At 38.5% G+C, this 23,084-nt stretch overlaps 1 protein-coding gene across 1 annotated transcript in view; it reads right to left on the bottom strand.

The window, feature by feature from the left end:
• The window catches only part of tex264a (testis expressed 264, ER-phagy receptor a), an 82,723-nt gene that overhangs the window by 55,944 nt on the left and 3,695 nt on the right, over positions 1 to 23,084 (bottom strand). The window contains exon 2 of the mRNA XM_065279847.2: positions 12,041 to 12,262. Coding sequence (XP_065135919.2) covers positions 12,041 to 12,262 — 222 coding nt within the window. The remainder of the gene's footprint in view (positions 1 to 12,040; positions 12,263 to 23,084) is intronic.

The following is a 23,084-nucleotide window of genomic DNA, read 5'->3' as shown; positions in this document are numbered from 1 at the left end:
TAACACTTTGAGTCTCATTTCTGTTTTTTTTTTGGATGAACTACAGTGATGGACACAGAAATTTTGACAATGGGTGGTGTCTTGAGTTTTTGACTCGTTTAGAAGCGTCTCTTGACTGCTTCAGAATGGAAGTCAATGACCACAAACATGTCATTTAAACAACACTTAACGTTCATTTTCAAAAATGTGCTACTCACAGAGTGGTTCATGGTGTTCGTTGATGATTAAAAACAAGTTGTGTAGCGAAATACAGTTTCTGTCGTGTTTTATTTGGCATTTTGTAAAATTCCATTGACTTCTCTTGGAAGACTCATTGCTCGCTGATATATCACTTCGCCGCCGGGAAACGGAAAAGGGGTCTGTTTACATGTGGTTGTAGTTTTTCACTCGGTTTCTCTCAGAAGAAATTTTTCCAATATTTGATGGCTCAGTGACCAGCTTTAGGTTTGAAGTTGTGCTCGATTGTGACTGTCTATACGCTAGACACAGAGCGTACTTTTATGGCAAAGTGGTTGTCGACATCAAGTGGTCGGGAGTGTGCTAACGCTTCAGACTCAAATATAGAGCGGAAGTATATACGCGGTTGTGAGGTATCTGAAAAAATAGTTCCACAATAGCAAATAACACGGATTGAAATCATACATTGCGCCAATATAATTGTTTTTAATCATCAACGAACACCACAAACCACTCGGTGAGTAGCACAGTTTTGAAAATGAACGTAAAGTGTTGTTTTAATGACATGTTTGTGCATAGTCATTGACTTTCATTCTGAAGCAGTCAAGAGACGCTTCTAAACAAGTCAAAAACTCAAGACACGACCCATTGTCAAAATTTCTGTGTCCATCACTGTAGTTCATCCAAAACAAACCAGAAATGAGACTCAAAGTGTTTAATACCGGAATTATCCTTTAAAAAAAAAAACTTACAGTAGACAGAACTATATGGTTTGTTTGCATGAGCAAAATAACCCCTTACATTAAAGGTGCTCTCAGCGAATTCACGCGTTTTAGACCATAAAAAATTTTTTGTTACATACAGCAAACATCTCCTCACTATCTGCTTGCTTCCTGACCGCTGATCAAACTGTAAAAAAACGCGATCTCTGTAGACAGCCCAGGCTCCACAAACAGCAATAACAACACAGTGGCCAAACCTAGCACAACGAAACACAACAAAGTGTTCCAGCCAATAAACGACAAGAAGGATTTGGGGGTGGGGGTTGGGAGCGTTCATGAAAGCACGGAAGGGAGGGGGAGGAGTTAGCTACGCTCCATTTGTTTGAAAACAGTTCAAACATCAACAAGAAGTGACGTTGCATAGATTCGCTTAGAGCGCCTTTAAGAGATTGATTCAAAAGTGTTCGTCTGACCCCAAAGCCGCACTCCCTATGGGTATCATGTCACTGCCGGCCTATCACCTTAACACAGTAGATAGCAAATGGGATCCTTGGTTAACACAAATCCCAAAATCTATATCAGTCTCAGTATTGGTCTGAAGGCTTCAATTGTATTTTTTCATACAATGAAAGTGACTGAAGCTGTCATTTTACATTCAAACATGGTTGGTGTTACATGCCCGTGTATGTGTTTTGTGTTCTCTCTTTTCTTTTGCTTTCTCTAGCGATCTGTACCTGTACGTCATTCATTGGTCCAGTTTGGGGAATCCCTGCTGACTTCACTTGGTCCACTACCAATCTTGTTACGCCCTTCACTTTAAAACCATCCTGCCATTTCTTTCGTGAATTGTTTGCTATTGCTGTAAATATGTACACTATTAGGCATACTTTAGGTATTAGCAAACTTGAGCCTCAATTAAGATCAATTCTCTTTGCCTGCGAGGCTGCCAGAAGTAATTTTCTGCTGAACTTTCTTTAACCTTAGGGGAAAAGCAGCACGAACATACCCAGACACTAGATCTTACAGTACGCATACACCACAAAGCAAACCATGGGTCATTGCTGTGATGGACATATCTTTGATTCTGATTCAGGCTTTAGCGTTTCATGAACACAGACATTATATCAGGCAATGACAAGACAGGCACGTACACATGCCGAAGAATGCCTCCAGAATACAGCATTTGCTATATTTAACAGAAGTCCATGCCCTTACAAGCATACAGTACGTACACACAAATGCATAAAGTATAATGCATGAAAAAGTAATTTACTAAATGTTTATCTGACAGAATGAAACATACTCATTGACCCAATGTAAGAACATTCTCTCTTCTCTATAAGTAGAAATACAATAGTCTAACAGATCAAATAAATAGTGAAGATCATTACTGCTGAGTGCTGGGTAATTTAAGCCCCTCTGAGTCTATTACAGTAATCATATACAGGTACTCACACTTTACTAGAGAGAGAGATAGAAAGTGTCGTTTACACTTGCTATCAATATCCATCTCGAGTTATGTGATCAAGAGCGGCCAGCCGAGCCAGATTAGTTTTTAAATGTGGTATTTAGGTATTTTTTGGGTTGAGATGTGGCTTTACTGTCAGATGGTTAAAAACGGTTAAAAACACGAGAGGTTCAACGCGATAAACAGCACGCAAACCGCTAACTGGCTATAGAAAACAATTCAACAAAGTTGCCTGCCACTGCCAGAAATGCATTCTGTATGATCCACCCCTTAAGATACCTTTTGTCCGCGCAGGTTTCCAAGTATACTCCCGCGGCTACACGCGGATGCCACGTTCGACACTATACACAATACAAAATAGAAGTATAAATTAAAAAAGAAAAACAATAGTGTGTGTGCAAATGCTGTCTATTTCCTTTGTGTAATTGTTTGTAGTGGAGTGTCCTGTCTAAATATTTTCACACGCATGCGCGATTGTACGCAGACTGTACGCGCACTGTTTGCGCAATGTCAAATTTTGGGCTGCACGCGGACGGTCCACCGCGGACCCTCCTGATGACAAAAATGACGTCATCGGCTTTAGACTGCTTACAATTTGACCCCAAATTTTGTTACCAGTCAGTTATTACCCTTAATAGCAATACAACAACAACAAAAAGTTACCCAGAATGCAGTTGAAACTACTTTAATTGGTAACCCCTAAAAATGTTCAACCTAAATTTCTCCCTTTAAGTGAAAAATGTAAGTTGATAACGTTTAAATATTTTAGCTTTTACCAATTGAAGTAATTTTTTTTTTTTAATTCAACTTAAATTTTTACAATTTGCCAGATTTTAGGTGTTACCAATCGAAGTTTTTAACTTTAAATATATTTTTTTAATTTATACTTTTTTTATAAGTAATCAATTATCAGACTACTTTAATTATTTGCACAAGTAGATTACATACAAAGTCAATGCAAAGACGCAAATTGACGCGAATGTTTGCAGGCGACTAACATGACACAAATTGGGTGACATGTCTGCTGTAAACAAGCGATATTTACCTTAAGCGCCTCTTCCGTGTAACCCCCCATTCAGACAGCCAGCGACCAGCAGCAGCTGAGCGACGTGATCTCATTCATTTCAATGGAAACCGGGCGACTTCCGGCGGCACGAGCGAAAGTGACCGTTGGCGACCGTATGGGCGTGTCAGCGACGCGAGAAAGTTAATAAAAGTTTAACATTATGCAAATGTCAAGCGAATTTTGGGAGCGACTACCAATGAGAACGAAGCGGTGGAGTTCACATCATCCTTTTCTCGTCAGTTACTGGCGGGGATGGTACTCATTTGTTTATGACAAGCAGATTTAGAAACGCCTCATTGAAAGAGACGAGCGACACACAGCGATAACATTGCTGGCTGTCTGAATGCGGCGTAACCCCTCGTTCAGACAGCCAGCGACGTTATCGCTGTGTGTCGCTCGTCTCTTTCAATGAGGCGTTTCTAAATCTGCTTGTCATAAACAAATGAGTACCATCCACCCGAGTAACTGATGAGAGAAGGATGATGTGAAATCCACTGCTTTGTTCTCATTGGTAGTCGCTCCCGAAATTTGCTCGACATTTGCATAAAGTTAAACTTTTCTTAACTTTCTCGCATCGCTGGACACGCCCATACGGTCGCCAACGGTCACTTTCGCTTGTGTCGCCGTAAGTCGCCCGGTTTCCATTGAAATGAATGAGATTGCATCGCTCTGCTACTGCTGGTCATTGGCTGTCTGAATGGGGCGTAAGTTGAAAATTTCAACTCCAGTGGGAAATTTGCATGCCGCGTTGTCGCGCAAGCCAATCAATGAAGAGCTTTTTTAAAAACGTCCGGTTTGGCACGTCTGGTCGTATCAGAAAACCAAATATAACATTATTGCAAAAGTATCCCAAAGTTTATGACACATCTTTTTATTCATACAGAATAAGATGATACATGATGATTAAGGGAACCCATTGACTTCCATAGTAGGAAAATCAAATACTATGGAAGTCAATGAGTACAGGCAACTGTGTGCTTGTTTGTGTTCATCAGAATAAAGACACTCATACAGGTATAGACCATTTTGCGAGATGTAAACACTGGTCCAGAAGGACTTCCTGTTGTTTATTATTTTTTTACACATTTATTTTACATTAATTATTAATTATAATTTTCTTTATTATTCTGTTCTAAATGTTCTGTTTGTTGTATTTCCTCCTTCTATTAATAAATATTAATATTTTGTTCAGTGATAAAAAACTAAAACAGGAAGTGGTTCTGGACCAATGTTGTTTATATCCTGCAAAATGGTCTCTAGAACAGCATTAGGGTGAGTAAATGATGATTTTAGGGTGACAATCCCTTCACATAAAATGGTTATGCCAGGGAAAGAGAAAGGTAAGGAAAGTGAGTCAGTGGTGGTAGAGGGGTGGTAGAGTCTCATTAAAGATGTAAAGCTATCTGTGAGCATCAAACAGCTCAAACAGTCTGTCAGCCAGCCCACCCGCACCTCTAGAGGGGCAAGATCCATGGTGTAAAAGAGGAGCTTGGGGACATCGCCTTCACTGCAAACTCTCCTTTTACCTCTATATACTCTCCGTCTCTTTCATTGAGCGTGCTTGTGTTAAAATAAGCACTGGTTCACACACTGACAACATGACAGTGGTCTCCCCGTCTCTCCAATGCATGTGTACAGCAGATCCACTTATTCCGATGTCAAAATTCACATTTGAGCTGGGCGAGTGTGAAGGAATTTAATTAAATAAAATGGAAGCACTGCAATATAAAGTGATAGCACTTATAAAAATGTACTATGGTATTGTCATGTTCTTGGCATGGTAATACCATGGTACGCATTTAAGAACCTTAGTGTCACACTATAGTACGTAAATGTGATGCTCATTCAGTATATACATGGTTTAGGGTAATACCGTATGACACAGCCATTGTACCTTTGTAAAAAGCTAGTAAAAGCTATATCTTTTGAAATGGAAATGGCTTTTTGTAGGTGTCACCTGATTTCATTCATCTTTTTATTAGATTCGATTTTTTGCTCCATAAATTCACCACACACCCTTTCCAGTAGCCCACGCATTGAAAGGCTCATTACATATTGATGCCGTGTATAACCACGACCAATTTTCCATGTTTAATTCAACAAATAACATCTAAGAGGATAGGGAGGACACACCTGAATTATTCATCAGCTGATTGGCCAGAGGAAAAGAAAATCAGTCGTTCAGGTAACAGCCGAAGTGGGCGGAGTCATCTCGAGATGGCTTTGCTTCAGATTATTAACATGCATGACTGTGTAAGGAAAAATGCTCTTGCACACATGAATGCATTATATAAATATTTATACTTCGATTACAACAAAATCTTGAAAGCTGAATTCTGAAGCTGAATTTAATCCTGCATTATTTTTGAAAGTCGAATAAGTCATTTTGCACACCCCCATCCCTGCCACCCCCAGGTAAATTTATTAAACCAAACATATCGGGGAAGTTTCGCAGACAGGGTTTAGATTAATCCAGGACTAGGGCTTAGTTATATTAGGAAATGTAAGTAGTTTAAAAAAACATACTTTACAAAAAACAATACCGGTGTGCATCTTGAGACAAAACAATGGCACTGATATATGTTAAGATCATAGACTGTAAAAAAAGATTGACAACGCGACGTTGCCTCCTTCCATTGTAATGAATTGAAGCTAAAAATGTCCAACCATGGTCGCCGCCATGTTACGTAAAAACGTCAGTTTGGAGCCAAGTCTGTGGATCCAGAGGCTGAGCTGCGGTATCAAACTTCCGCCCAAACGGTCAAGCGCCCAATTCAACCACGCCAATCATAACAACATTCCCCTTTTCTATAGCATCAAATTATTCGCTAAAATTAAACGTATCACAAAAATGAACACTTATATATAAGCGTGATATCAACTACTTGAAAGGACCAAAACCTACTTTGGAAACTTTTATTGGAAGTGTAATTTTTTTTAATTTACAGCAGAGTCCCATTCGTTTGAACGGAGAGGGCGGGGTTTATGACTTGTACTGCAGCCAGCCACCAGGTGGCGATCAAAGAGCCAGAGGCTTCACTTTTCAAGACTTGTGAGGCACACCCGGTTAAGATATGTCATTGTAAGATGTTTTTAAATTAGTCTGATTAAGAGACAGATTCACTATTACTTTGTCTCAAAAAGGGAGGCTGAGCGGTGCACTGAGCCGTTGGTTGCAATTTGCAATCTGCAATCTCACCTTTAGATGCTGCTAAAATCTACACATAGCACCGTTAATGATAACTATTGTATTATATTGCATATTGTTGAAAAAAGTGTCTTTTATATGACTTCCAGGTTTTAATAAGTACACTAGACCTGAATGGCCAGCGGCGACTGTCTGGATATACACCCCCATGCTTGTCACGGCTAACTCACACGCCCACAAAAACATGCACACGCAACATGAAATCACTGTTACAGTCTAACGGGACTGCCCACATATTCTGTTACGGTGTTTTTTTTGGAGTGAACTGCTGTGTGGGAGCAGGAGATTCTGCCCTCTCGCTGTCTAACAGATGGTTTATGTGCGTATGTGTTTATCATCTTCAGAAAAAGCTCGGCCTCTCAGCAGATTGAGAAGAAGTGTCAGTGTCTACTAGAGGGTGGACATGATTTATAGAAAAATGAAAGAGAAAATGGAGAGGCGCGAATCGAAGGAAGATGGTGAATATGGTCAACTGAGAGAAAACACTATATGAAAAACATGAAAAGGGAAATCTTTGGGCACAGTTTAGTGGTTTGGTTAAGTGTATGACCCTTGCTACAACAGGCCACACCTCACCGTCCCAACTACCACACTGGGCAGAGGACCAACATGAGCCACCCAGCACATGCTCGCTCGGCAGGAGAGAGAAATACTGTAGACGTACTACAGAAATATTTTTAACGGTGGTCAATATTCCACTGCTCATTTGGGAATTTTTTTGGGAAAATAGTTTTATGCGAAATTTATAATAATTAAAACACGTAAAACACGATATAAACAAACACAATAAAAATTTTCTAGTGTTGTTGTAAAGTCCAACTTGAGTCCAAGTCAAGACCAGAGATCGTGTGTCAAGACAAGACCGTGTCCACATCCAGCTTTATCTGGATTTGGACTCAACACTTGATCTTTGGGCTTGGTCTTAACACGGTCTTGAGTATGCATGGGCAGGTTTCCAGTTGTAAGGTATACCGAGTTTTTAAAAAGTCAAAACCACTAAAATGTTCTGTGATATTGTAACCAAGGTATGAGCTGGGTTTATACAATTTTTTTAAATCATTAAGTCATGTAATTAACATTTAATATATGTTACGGAAATGTATATTTTTTTAAACATATTATAATTTTAAGGCTTGATTTTTTTTACCTGGCATTTAAAAATAACACATTTTAGGTTGGAATGGCAATACCGGAACCCTGAGAACCGTGGCATTTTTTGCTTAAGTTTATCATACCGCCAGAATCTTATACCGGCCCATGCCTAGACTCGAGTTTTTTTTTATTCTTGTATTTTGCAGACACTTTTATCTAAAGCAACTTAAAGTACATTCTATATATACTTATTACACATTCGTTGCAGCCAAAATCACGTCAAATTGTCAAATTAACATATATTTTACTTTTAAATATATTAACATATATATTTTAACTGTTATTTTTACTCTTTACCCGCCAGCATTTTTTTTTTTAAAGATGCCAGCCAGCTTCAGCATTTTTTATAATTTTCACATACGTTTAATGCCTTCCAGAAATTTTTTTCTTCTTTAAATATATAAACATACAATATACCAAATGAAAGACAGACCCTCTGCTTTAAAAAAAATATATATATATATATCGGGCCGATTTTTGCGAGTTTTATGTGTATTGGCATCGGCCGATATGCGGCTGCTGTGTACGCCTGGTTTTTTTTTCAAATATTGTAACATCTGTTGAATATTGTAACATTGACCAAGAAAAGCACACTTCAAAAACTAAGGGACGAAATCACACACACATCAATCTTAGTCAAACACAAGTGCTCTCAGGGTTGTCGATGACAACCGACAAGTGTCTTCTAAATATAAATGTAGCACATATGTTGTGGGGAAGTAGTGGGTGTATGGCAGGGAGTCTCACTGTAGTTCCACAATAAAGTATCCACCAGTCTCATAGCCTGAACCGCTGCCAAAGCCTATTCAAATAAATCACTGTAAGGACATGTCTCTGTAGGTACACACACACAAATCTCTCTTCATTAATCATCTGCCTGGTACCATATTTGTACACTCTGCCACTTCACATACATCACATTACAAACTTACATACTGTACACACAATGCCATAATGCAATGGACATCCTGAGCTTACTCCTACACAACACCAGTCATGTAACTATTGCACTACACTTAATAAGCTCTCTGACAGGCCAAGTGTGAATTGCAGAGAGAGGCAGAAAGAGAAAGGTGCGAGAAAGACCGGAGTAGGTCAAGGAGTGAAATTGGTCGGTTTCGCTGTTCTTACATCATAGTTTTAGTCAATATCTAGGGAATTCGGTGACCTATTATTGCATTGTGCTTCGAGTTTAAAATAGTTTTACGACCAAGCTCGATAAAGTAACATATTGCAGTCATATGGCATTATTGTGAGTGCAGTATATTAAATGCTGCATTGTATAGGTGGGAACACACATGGAGGCACTTGAGACAATCCTTTGGTTAAAGGATATTACGTAGATAGAAAATTCACTTTCATCTAGGGAAATAAGTGAGCATCTGCTACGGACTGCTCTGTGGCTGCTTGGACCCTGTTCCAGCAAGGCATCCAGGACAGATTGTCAGGCCAATAGCACGAGAGTCATGGATGCCGGATTTGGCTGTGCTCGCCATATTGGTAACCCAATGTGCATTTCAAGCCATCTGGGGGTTTGCGGGTACAGATCAATCAAAATGTTGCTAGCTAAAATTTATTTTGTAAATAATACTACTACTACTACTGCAACTATTAATAATAATAATAATAATGATAATAATAATAATAATAATATTACATAATAAACAGATTAATACAAATAATAATGCAAAAAATACAAATAATAATAATGATAATGGAAATAACAATAATAACAATAATAATAATAATAATTATTATTATTATTATTATTTTATTATTATTATTATAAAACACATGTTCATTTTTTTGTTGGGTGCATTATTGCTAGATAAAGGAATAGTGCAACACTAAAAAATACACATGATCTAAACAGTTATATTTCGCATTTTCACAAGTGCTTCTTCTCATTCGAGTTAACACATGGTGAGTACGACACGATCCATCACATTAACTGCTCAGAACTCATAGAGTGAAACGCCAGACAGCGTGCTTACACAAACTGACCTCATTTAACAGCATCTTCACCATACCTCTATGCAGTTATATGTCCATTCACAAGTTATTAAGGCCCATCCTCCTATTTAATCATATGGTCCCTTCACATTCCATACGTTCTCCATTACATATGGAATAAATATTGACCAGCAGTATTCTGGGGTGTTAAAGGCGTCATGGACTGTACTTACAATAGGGCTGTGTATCGCCAACAATTCCCAATTCCTGTGACAGTTATAGTTTGAAGTAGCTTTGTATCTCTTCTCTAGACGTACACTTTTCAAATGCAAATCTTTGTCGTGCTTCTTCTCAAATGCGTTAGTACTGTTTTATAAGAGCATGGCTAATAAAGCCCTTTGCAGTAGTAAAGGCTAAGATATCTGCGCTTTCATACTGAACTCACTGACTTTAATGCGCGCGCGAGAGAGAGAGAGAGAGCGCGAGTACGCGGCTCACTATGCAGACACGTGCGCCAGCGAGACAGACACGCAAAGTGAAAGTATACCCCGCCAACTTTAACTCTACGTACTCCGCGGGACACATGTGTCCTTTCCATATGATCACGGTTCAACAGCAATTCATCACGTTACTTTCAAAAGTAAATCCGAATCGATACGGAAGGTGCTGTATCGATGCGCGCATCGTCAGGCGTCCATGACGATGTATCGTCGTATCGATATTTTGAACACAGCACTAACTTACAAATCCACTGATGTGGCAATCCGTCCATTTTCCTACTATTACTTTGAAAATAACATCCTATAGATGAGTTCCTTTAGTTTTCATTGATGGTAGTGTTATTTATTATTAAATGAATAGTCAATTTTCTTAAAAAAAATCCAGATAATTTACTCACCACCATGTCATCCAAAATGTTGATGTCTTTCTTTGTTCAGTCGAGAAGAAATTATGTTTTTTGAGGAAAACATTGCAGGTACTGCGTGACCTCACGTAAATGCGTAGTGACGTAGAGAGGTCACGTGTTACATATATGAAACGCACATTTGCAGACCATAGTAAACAATAAACTGACACAAAGACATTAATTAGTATCATGCCACATACAACAACGTCGGAACGGTCCTCTTTTTCCACACTTGTAAACACTGGGGCATAGTTTCGGGTTCGTCCTCTGTGACCTCTTGACGTCATGACGTATTGCGTGGGGTCGCGCTGGCGCATCACAGGACCGGACTTAGACGAGAAGTTGTGTTTTAAAAGTGCATATTTTTTATTTTTCTTGTCAAAAATGACAATCGTTTCGCTAGATAAGACCCTTATGCCTCGTTTGGGATCGTTTAGGGTCCTTTGAAACTCCGTTAAAAAAAACTGTTAAGTGTTGAGTTAAGTATTAAGTATGGGCTCTATTAAAGTCCATTAAAATGAGAAAAATCCTGCAATGTTTTCCTCAAAAAACATAATTTCTTCTCGACTAAACAAAGAAAGACATCAACATTTTGGATGACATGGTGGTGAATAAATTATCTGGATTTTTCTTTTAAGAAAATGGGCTATTCCTTTAAACAGCCTATTATATAGTCTAAAAATAGACAAAGAGAGCATAATAATTTATTACCTAAATCAGTGTCTATTAGATTATCTGTCTATCAGTATGTAAAAATTCAGGCCAAGTAGTCGATCTATCATTTGGTCATGTGCAAGTTTTTAATATTGCAAAAATAAAATAAATTTACCACAAATCAGTGTAGTAAGGAATGTGCATGTAAAGACACACAATGATTAGTAAAACTCTTAGAAGCAATTGGTTATAATGGATTAATTATGATAAATTACAACTTTTTAGTCTCAAAATATTTTGACTTAATCTTGAACTGCCATAACTTAATTTTCGTAACTTTGACATTATTCTAGAAATATTACAAATTTGTTCTCATAATGTTGACTTTCTTCTCGAAATATTCCATCTTTACTTTCATTCTTTTGACTTCGTTCTCGAAAAATCTCAAGTTAAATCTTGTTCTTGGGTTAAATCTTGCATTATAATGACCTCAAGATAAGTTTGACTCTGCATGTGAAACCCCAACAAAAATAATATTTTTGTGATTTACATAAAATCACTACACAATGTAAAGAACATTCTGAACATTCTTGAGACTGGATTACAAAGACCGGGTCAATTTTTTTTGGCTTGATCCTAATACAAGTTGTTCTATTAATTTAAGAGTCTGAAACACTGAACTAGAAATTGTTGGGCACTAAACATTTTAAATACAAGTAAATAGAACTGTTACCTTTATATACTGATCGAGTTCAGGGTAGACTCTATATGCTGCACAGACGGGGGACAACGAGCATCTGTTTGGAAATGAGGAGGTCACTGCACAGGAGACTTCTGGGAAGGAGATGACCTTGTAGCCAAACTTCTCGTACAGACGCTGAAGTTCTTCATCAGGTTTCTCTTCATCTTCACTGAGTATACTGCCCACTACATACCGACACTCATCTGCTTGAGTCTAGAGAGAGAAAGAGAGATAGGGAGAGAGAGAGAGAGAGAGAGAGAGAGAGAAAATTCCTTGTTAAATATTGCACCTGCAAGTCAGCAATACACAGTGATAACTATAGACTTTAGCACCTGATTAATTCAGTTAACTAGTAGGTTTAATTAATCAGGTTATTCCTCCACTGATTAATTAGTTCATGTGTTTGAATGAGGACATGTTTTCATACAGCACAGAAAAAAAATAATGAATGAACTAACTATTAAGTTTTAGTTTTATTTATTCTCAGGGTTCCCACACCTTAGTTTACTTTAAATTTAAGGACCTTTCAAGGACTTTCCAGGTCCAATACCTTCAAATTCAAGGACTAAATGTTGGGACACATTTCAAGTGAGAGCAAGGTTACATTGTGTTACCTTAAAAGATACATTATTACAGTTCCCTTTCGAGGGAACTCGCGCTGCATCACTGCGGTGACACTTTGGGGCGCCTTCAGGGGTAAGAGCGTCTGAATGTGTATATCAAATTCAACCAATGGTGAGGCTTAACGACAAAGACAGGGTGACGCGGGAGCCAGGAAGTATATTGCTATCTGAAATATTGCCAAAGACGGTGTTACAGGGACGCAGGAAGCATGGGCGTAGATTTAGGGTGGGACGCTAGGGACATGTCCCTAGCAATATTCAGGGAAGACTGAATTGTCCCTAGCAATAATTTCGACCAAACAATGAATCTGTATTTATATATAACCACTAATGTCCTTCTTATTCTTGTGTTTTCTATTTTTTACTTATTATATTTTTTTTCAGGAATCATTTAAATGAGACTAGAAATCTTTTGCAATTCCGTTGTGTAAAATGACGCTCTATGTGGTACACAAACGGTTAACAGCTTTCGTTCTCTGCAATGCCCGCCTCCGTAACTCACATCGCTAATATGATTGGCTTTGCATTTCTTTAGTCCCCCCTCTCTAATCACATTGCTAATATGATTGGATTAGCATTTCTTGAGTCCCGCCTCTCTAAATCACATCACTTTATGGGCTTGTCTTTACTCGCTACGTGTGATAGGATGGTTTCACTTTGTACAACGCGCCAAAGTTCACTCAACAAGACGCGCGTGATTATTCGGGCTACAGGTAAGTGAGGAAGAAAGTATTATTATACCCACTGTAACTGTTTCATTCACAAAATACGCAACAAGTTGTGTCACATAATGATTCAAGAAAAGTGTTTTCACCAATACACGACAATCCCATGTTAACCTGAGGAGTTGCAAACTTTTGTCAACCTTTTATAAATGGGGTAGCAAGGTTATTTAGGGGGTCTCTAATCCATGAAAGAAAATAACCCCAACATGGTAAAAACATGAATTCATGTCATGATTGCTGAATACTTTACATTACTGCACTGTGGTCATTACTTGCACAGATGTAGACATAATGTAAGGTTGCATTTTAAACTTAAAATTATTTTTTTTCACACTGATTAACTGTCTGTTAATGAAAAGAAGATTTAATGTGAACTACAGAAACGTTAATAAACGTTGTTCAGGAAACAGCATGATATACCATCTTCAACACTGGGATTTTTTTGGCAAAATTAAATTAAGAATTAAATATTAATTGCATATTCTTCATTGTTATAAAGTAAATATGGTTATATCTTACAATGTGATTTTCTTTTTTTTTGACAAAGACTTAAACAGTTACTGTTTATTAGGCTCTAGGACATAACGAATTGTTTATTATAAATTTGGGATGGCACCGGGAGTGGCGAGTCAGATGTCACTGAGTAAAGTGCATACTGAGTTGTCTGTTGTTTGTGTCAAGTAAACGGTGATAAACAGTTTTTGCAATGCAACCATTTTATTTATGTCCCCACCAATGCCAGAATCAAACCTACGCCCTTGGCAGGAAGTATAGCAAGGGAGACGCAGCGTCTCGTTCCCTTCTCAGGGAACAATAGTTACATACGTAACCCGAGACGTTTCATGTGTCAGACACAACTATGCAAAAAAGCATTTTGGTTTGTGTTATCATCGTACAGTCTACCAAAGTTTAAACAATCAATGTCGCACAGTGTGATAAGGTAATGATCTTATAAAGTGCAAAAATCCTGCAGTGTATTCCGGGCTTTATAGTCTGGAAAATACGGTATGCTAATTGTTGAAAAAGAGCTTAGTTCACAAAGATAGACTTTGACTGACTTTCATATCCAGGACAATAACATCTATACACAGATTTTGAAACAGTAAAATAGTGCAAATCATTAAAAAAATCATCAACAGAGTCATAAAAGTGCCTGTTGTTTTTCTTCATTTCCTATGCACTGAATTTCCTCTCAACTTGCTAACTCGCTAAATTTCCTTCTCTTTTCTTCTTCTGTGATTTTGTCCCTGTACCCCGCACGAAGACCTTGTTTTTCCAACGAATTATAGTATTCACTCTCCATTTCTCCCTTCCTACACAACAGTCAGTAGATAAAGCAGGAATCTCAGGCAGTTCTCCAGAGACAACAGGCAATTACGAGGAGCAAGAAAGTTCACGCATCCACTCCCCTTCACTTGCTTTTTGCCCGTTCCTGTCAATTCACCGAACCAATGCGGACAAACAAGAAATCACAGTCCCAATTCAAATATTAACCAAGCTCTTGCAAACAAACCAAAGATTCGCTTTTCAGAATGAATCAGATTTATGAACAGGGTCGCCTTAGGTTGCCCCGGATTTGACTACACAGGAAGAGAACAAGACCTAATGGGCGCATTCACTTGCAGCGTAATTGGCTTGAGTTACTGTGCTGGCCACACAAGCTGAGAAGAACCAATTCAGCGTGCTACACATCTCCGCGAAACAGATTCTGGGTTCACCGCACATCTAAATAGCCGTTCTAAAAACGGCACCGAGTCATTTACGTGCAGCTGTGTTTATAAATGGATCTCGTTCATTCATCATCCGAATGCTTAGCATAGTCATGATTCGAATTGGATGATGTAGGATGCTGTCTTTAAATGCATCCTTTGCCCTTGGGATAGCAAGACGGCCACTAAAACATAGTACATTGCTCTTTCCTTCCTCTGCTTGGCTTCATCTCCGTATTCCCTCTGGAGGATTGCTGCAAGCAAAAGCAATTTTCAAAAGCAATTCTCTGCTCGGCTTTGCAAAAAGGCCTCACTTTTTGACGGATGAAGGCTGTGCAACAATAAAAAGGTGGTAATTCTTTATTAGCAGACATGTAACAAGGATTTACTCCTCTCATCTTCTTCATCCCACAACGTATTTCCCACACTTCCCTGAAGGGGCTATGACTTCTGGGAATTCCCCCGGACACGATCGCCATTGCTAATAGTCACGTGGACGGGCTTTGGATCGTGCGTGTGCATAACTCCTTTTAAGCGATGGCTGAGAAATGGCAAAACTTCTCCACACACCCCAGGAGTCCCAGAAGTGCTCATATCTGCATAATTGCGGAGAGGTAGGGCAACTCAGACCGGGAACAAGAGGAGGCTCATGAAAATTCAACACGCATCTGCCTACCTCACCCCGTCTGCCACAAACCAGACACAGAATCAACCAAATTTAGCACAAATTAGCAGCACCAGATCATTTAGAGCTCAATAAATAATTTAAAAGACTGCCTTCCAAAGTGAACAGTTTTTGGGGGATTGGGACTGTGCCAGCAAAATTGGTGCGTTCTTGAGAATGAATTCAAAGAGTGTTTAGGCAAAGCTGTTTAAAATAGCTATTAAATAATAAATCTTAATGTAGCTGTGCAGAACAGCTTTTAATTAATACTCTTAAGGCTATAATAATTGATTTTAGTTCAAATAAAAAAGTTTACCACTGGGATCATTTAAGAGATAAATATGTAGTGGGTACTGAACAATTTATGCGCAACAAAACAGGTTTCCTAATGCGTATCTAAATAAATGATCTAAACTTTCAAATATTGGATAAGACTTATTTTGTTTACAGTTATGTACGATCTCAAAAGTCAAGTAACTTTTTGATAATTTATTGGCCATATTTTACATGAAGCAGCAATTTTCCGTACCCTACAGCTCCATGCAGTTACAAGCTCCTGAACTGACAGCTTTGTTTGACTGTCCTGGCGTGATTCATTGTCAGGTTTGTGTTTCGTAAAGTTCGGCAGTATTAACACAGCAGGTAGAATTGTCCTCATTAAACCTGATGGAGCACTTTTGAGAAGCCTTCTCATCAATTTACGCAATCATGTATCCTGCTATAAAAACCTCCTGTGAAACCCTTGTAAAAAGCTACAACGTCAGTAATTGCTTAAGTGGTGTCTGGAGTAGGACGTTTAGTGAGGTCAAAAAGGTATTAACAGACAAAATTCTATAGACTAAATATATTAAAGGCAAATCTATCTCATCAATCCATCTATCCATCCGTCTATCCATTGATCCAAGTGTCAAGTCATCCATTCATCCATCCATTAACTGATCCATACGTCTATAAGTCCATTCATCAATCCATCCATCCATCCATCCGTATCTATCTATTTAACCATATAACAATATACTGTAACTGTATAACTACATACAGTAACTATCAATCCATCCGTCTATCCATCCATCTGTCCACCTGTCATTCCAGCAATCTGTCCGTCTTTTCATCTGTCTATCCATTTATTTATCTATATAACTTATTTATACTAACACTGTATAACTGTCCGTCCGTCCAGCCATCTATATAACTATACATAACCATATACTGTAACTGTTTAACTATATAACTATAAATAATCTGTCTGTCCATCCATCCATCTTTATATAACTTTCAATCTATCCATCCATTCATCTATCTGTCCATTCTTCTATCTACACTTACCTAAAGGATTATTAGGAACACCATACTAATACTGCGTTTGACCCCCTTTCACTTTCAGAACTGCCTTAATTCTATGTGGCATTGATTTTACAAGGTGCTGAAAGCATTCTTTAGAAATGTTGGCCCGTATTGATAGGATAGCATCTTGCAGTTGATGGAGATTTGTGGGATGCACATCCATGGCATGAAGCTCCCGTTCCACCACATCCCAAAGATGCTCTATTGGGTTGAGATCTGGTGACTGTGGGGGACATTTTAGAACAGTGAACTCATTGTCATGTTCAAGAAACCAGTTTGAAATGATTCGAGCTTTGTGACATGGTGCATTATCCTGTTGGAAGTAGCCATCAGAGGATGGGTACATAGTGGTCATAAAGGGATGGACATGGTCAGAAACAATGCTCAGGTAGGCCGTGGCATTTAAACGATGCCCAATTGGCACAAAGGGGCCTAAAGTGTGCCAAGAAAACATCACCCACACCATTACACCACCAGCACCACCTTGTGGTAACAAGGCATGATGGATCCATGTTCTCATTCTGTTTATGCCAAATTCTGACTCTATCGTCTGAATGTCTCAAAAGAAATTGAGACTCATCAGACCAGGCAACATTTTTCCAGTCTCCAACTGTTCAATTTTGGTGAGCTTGTGCAAAGTGTAGCCTCTTTATCCTATTTGTAGTGGAGATGAGTGGTTCCCGGTGGGGTCTTCTGCTGTTGTAGCCCATCCGCCTCAAAGTTGTGCGTGTTGTGGCTTCACAAATGCATTGCTGCATACCTCGGTTGTAACGAGTGGTTATATCAGTCAAAGTTGCTCTTCTATCAGCTTGAATCAGTCGGCCCATTCTCCTCTGACCTCTAGCATCCACAAGGCATTTTCGCCCACAGGACTGCCACATACTGGATGTTTTTCCCTTTTCACACCATTCTTTGTAAACCCCAGTAACTGAGCAGATTGTGAAATACTCCGGCCCGTCTGGCACCAACAACCATGCCACACTCCCTCAAAATTGCTTAAATCACCTTTCTTTCCCATTCTGACATTCAGTTTGGAGTTTAGGAGATTTTCTTGACCAGGACCACACCCTTAAATGCATTGAAGCAACTGCCACATGATTGGTTGTTTGGATAATTGCATTAATGAGAAATTGAACAGGTGTTCCTAATAATCCTTTAGGTGAGTGTATATGACTACATACTATATAACTGTATAACTATATAACAATCAAGTCATTCATCCATCCATCCATCATCCATCTACATGCTATAACTGTATAACTATCAATCTATCCAACCATTCATTCAACTACCCGTCCATCCATCCATCTATCTATATAACTATATATAAATATACACTGTAACTTTATAACTTTATACAGCAACTATCAATCCATCCATCTGTCTGTCTATCGATCCCTCCGTCTAGCCATAGATAACTATCTATATAACTATATACTGTAACTGTATAACTATCAATCCATCCATGGATCTATCATTCAATCCATCTTTATATCACTGTATAACTTTCAATCTATTAATCCATCCATCCATCCATTCATCTGTTTCTCTATTCATAGATAACTATCTATATAATGTAACTGTATAACTATCAATCCATCCATAGATTTATCAATCAATCAATCCATCCATATATCACTTTCAATCTATTAATCCATCCATCCATTCATCTGTCTGTCTATCCAAAGAAAACAATCTATATAACTATATATTGTAACTGTACTATATACAGTATCTACCATAGATCCATCCATCCAGTACTGTATTACTATCAATCTATTCATCCATCCATCCATCCATATAACTGTATAACTATCAATCTATCCATCCATTCATCTATCCATCCATCCATCCATCCATCCATCCATCCATCTATATAATTATCTATATACTGTTTAATTATCAATCTATCCATCCATTTGTCTATCCGTCCATCCATCCATCTATATTATTATCTATATACTGAATAACTATCAATTTATCTATCCATATAACGATCTATCTATTCCTCTTCACATCGGGCTCAACAACACCATTCAGCCATTACTTATTCCATGCTACTGCATAGCCTTTTGTAACTTATTGCTTACATGGAGAGTTTACATGGAAATAAACCCATATTTATATCTATAAAATATAAAACCAGAACAATGAAATAAAACATGCTCACAATGCAGAACAAACACTGGGAAGCCTTCTCAAAAGCAAACATGAACTATATACCCTTCAGGTAAAGGATTGTGATGAGGCGCGTGTTTAATTACAGCTGGACACTGAGTGGCCTGAAATAACAACAGGGAGACCTCTAGTGGCCAGCTAGAGAAGATGCATACAGTTGCCTGCATACATTATACAATAACAGCAGTGACGCACTCAACAGCTAGTATGAAGAGCTACCTTAAAGCTTCATGAGAATTTAGCAATGATGAGAGTAATGTGATTTCTGAATTATATGTGTGTAATAAGTCCCTAATGCAGTATTACTATGATCATAGAGTCTCATATGTACAGTATAAATATGTTTTACCAGCAAAAAGGCTGTGAAATAGTTTTACAGCACCTGGGGATGAACTACTCATGGGTCACGACATGAATATGCATAACCTGGCAGATCCTCAGGATGATTAAACGCCCCGAGATGTTGAATAGCGTCTCATGCAGACTTAAATTGAAAGTGATGGCGTATCATTTCTGGGGACCTGAAAGTGCTTGATAGGGTCCAATCTGGACAGAATTAATGGGGCAGAAAATAGAGTATGCAAAAAAGCTCAGTTTGGGAAGCCTGTGATAATATTTAAGCTGAAAGGGCCACGAGAGCAAAGCTACGGTAAATTTGGCACCGCACGTGTTCAAAATAGTCCAAAAGTTCATTCATTTACATTTTTTGTTTTCTGGATTTAGGTCTCCTTTGCTTTTACAATTATAACACAATGTTCATTACCATCACCTGCTTTCAGATGGAGCTGCATTTAGTATACAAAGCAGTTAGCTGTGCCATATCGCACAACTGCCACAGGTGATACGTTCACGATAATTAATGCGAAATTGCCCCGATTTTAAGTGAACTACGGCTTTGTGTAGTAAATGCTGCTCCATCTGAAAGCAGGTGATGGCGAAATCAGAAGAATGCTTCAGATATAATTTTGGCACAAAATTAAGGTTCGCGCCTTATGTGCACTTTAGTCCAGCTTCATTAGCTGACTGACACCGCTAAACTGAAACGCCTCGAACCACAACCACTGTCCATCCGTCATGTGTTAAGTCTCACAACCCGGCTAAAACTAATCATAACTCCTAGCTTGAGGCAACATTCACGCCATCTGTCTAATTAAAAACGGCAAAGGAGGCCGATTGGCATTTTCAAAAGTCAAATATGTAGGACATTTTGCTACTGGCTGGGAAAAACACTCCAGTTTAATTAATTTCCACGATTGTGCGAGCTTTCCTTTGTTATGTGTGGCACAGCCAGGAGGCTGAATAAAGAGGAAAAGGAAAAGAAGCTGGTAATCCACAAGCTTAACCTGAGATGGGCTTAGTACAGTTTTATCCTGTAAATACCTTTAAATCAAAGAACAGTGTATCTTTTCATGCTAGATAAGATTACAAACACTGAACTTAAACCGGTGCTTTAAAGGTTCCAAAGAAAAATTCAAGTCTGCCATTTAAAAATAACAACTCTCAACCAAATCAAAAATTTGAAGCATGCAGCAAAATAGGCAACTTTTAGTCGATTCGTATCTAAACAGACAAGTCCTTTCTCAGCATATAAAGATCATCGTCACATGTAACTGTATCTACTTTACAATGTTGAGTTTGAACACTTGAACACCTCCTCTGGCAACTGAGCTGACCCTTGGAAACAGGCCGTATCAAACCTCACCACCCTTTCTCTCATGTGGGGGCTCATCATGTTAATAAGCACAAAGCATTATGCCAATTAAAATCGGTCAGCGACCCCGCTAAGCTCAGACAGCCTATGATAGTCAGATCTGAAGCTAATTGGCTTTAAGGGAGATGCTGGTGGCTGGACAATAAAGGTGAAGGTGCCAATCCCAAAAACCCATCCCTGTCACCATCACTCGACAAAGAAAATAGACACAAATCTCTTTAGACACCTGAAGCCTGTATTATACAGAGACCTTTACCTCTGGAATATAGATGTCATCAGTATTACAATAACATTACTCTCATGTGAAATCAGTTTGACAATTGAATTTGTCCATTCTGAGGTAAAAACTAAGCTTTCTTTGAGGACATTTGAGCCTATCATGTCAAGCTCCAACAAATATTTGGCAACCTCAGGTTAACCAATAGTTTAATATTTGTTTGAAAGAAATTTACTTTTTGAACCAGATTATGTTTACAAGTAAATTAGGTTTAACAAGTATTTTGATTCTCTCATTCTTTGATTCTGGTATGTGAAACATGTCTATATATGATTTTAGATCATCTCTGTATTATGGCTGTTCCTTTATGCTGTACTGTGAGTGCCATCTAGTGGTTAAGAATCTGCAATTGCACTTATTTACTTAATGTTTTAAAGGGATTGGTCACTAAAATATGAAAATTGTGTCATAATTTAGTCACCTTGGAGGCTTGGACCGGGAAACAGCATTCAATACATCAAGCTGATTACATTTTGATAAATGTAAAGAGACAAACAAAATGTCTGATATTCCTGACCTTCAATGTCTGGATAAGACCTTTCAAAATTCCTTGATATCTCAGAAATTCCATGAACCGTGGGAACCCTGTAGGTATTTTACCTTAATTTTTGGGATGCACGGAGGGGGGCGCTCACAAAAACAGTCCTGTACTTATAATCGTCAGAAATACAATGGTACTATCATGTAAAAGTTAAAAAAGCATTATCATGGCACCAATTAAATTGACTGGAATGATGTCATATATTCCTAACCTATTTTAGCATCAGAACCGAGCACATGCCCCATCTATAGCCACACCTCACTAGACTGTAGAACTGACCGCACTGCTGGTTTGGCATTCACTTATATGTCTATTTTCCTTTTTTGACCCACATGACTCAGTTTTGTCTGAAATTAGTTGGTTTCAATTGGATGTGACTGTAGTCGTTTCAGATATCTCATATTTTCCTTTTTGGTGCATATGTCATACATCACCTAAATGTCTGTTCAGTGCAAAAGGTCTAAATTGGACGGGCAACTCATGTATAGGTAAAATTAGCATTTTCTGTCAATGTTTAAATACTTTCCTATATCGCAGTTTAAAGGACAAGTTCGGTATTTTAGACTTAAAGCCCTGTTTTCAGATTGTTTATGGTCAAATAGAATGGTTTTGACTGAAATTTCAACATTTTCGGCTGCCCTGAGAATTTTCGCGTGTTTGTGTTTCAGCTCAGACCTCTACAATGGGTTTAATGGTGCACTGGAACAATCCTTCCTAAAATGCATTAAACTTTCGTTTACAAAGACGTGAAACTCACCGAGTGGTCAGGGGTGTTCACTGATATGCTCACACAAAAATCGCTGCAAAAGATGCTTTCCAACAGCTGTTTTAGCATTCGTTGTTAACTTGTGGACCTATTTCCCCAAACGCCTCACACCCGTACATTCTTCCGCTTAGAGCTTGAATAATAAACACTCCAGCCCAGGTGGTGGCGCTAATCCGCCTTTGCCAATTGCAAGAATAGAAACAAAGTTCCCGGCGCGGAGTAATACCGTACCTCACAGGACGTCTAATACAGTCAATGGAGTTGGTAAAAACTACGATAAAACCTGTTGGAATGCGTCTTTTGGAGCGATTTTTGTGTGAGCATACCAGTGAACACCCCTGACCACTCGGTGAGTTTCACGTCTTTGTAAACGAAAGTTTAATGCATTTTAGGATGGATTGTTCCAGTGCACCATTAAACCCATTGTAGAGGTCTGAGCTGAAACACAAACACGCGAAAATTCTCAGGGCAGCCGAAAATGTTGAAATTTCAGTCAA

Source organism: Paramisgurnus dabryanus, chromosome 7 (assembly GCF_030506205.2).
Source record: "Paramisgurnus dabryanus chromosome 7, PD_genome_1.1, whole genome shotgun sequence".
NCBI classification, from domain to species: domain Eukaryota; kingdom Metazoa; phylum Chordata; class Actinopteri; order Cypriniformes; family Cobitidae; genus Paramisgurnus; species Paramisgurnus dabryanus.
The sequence above is the reverse complement of the archived record's forward strand: the minus strand, read 5'-3'. Positions and strand labels throughout refer to the sequence as shown.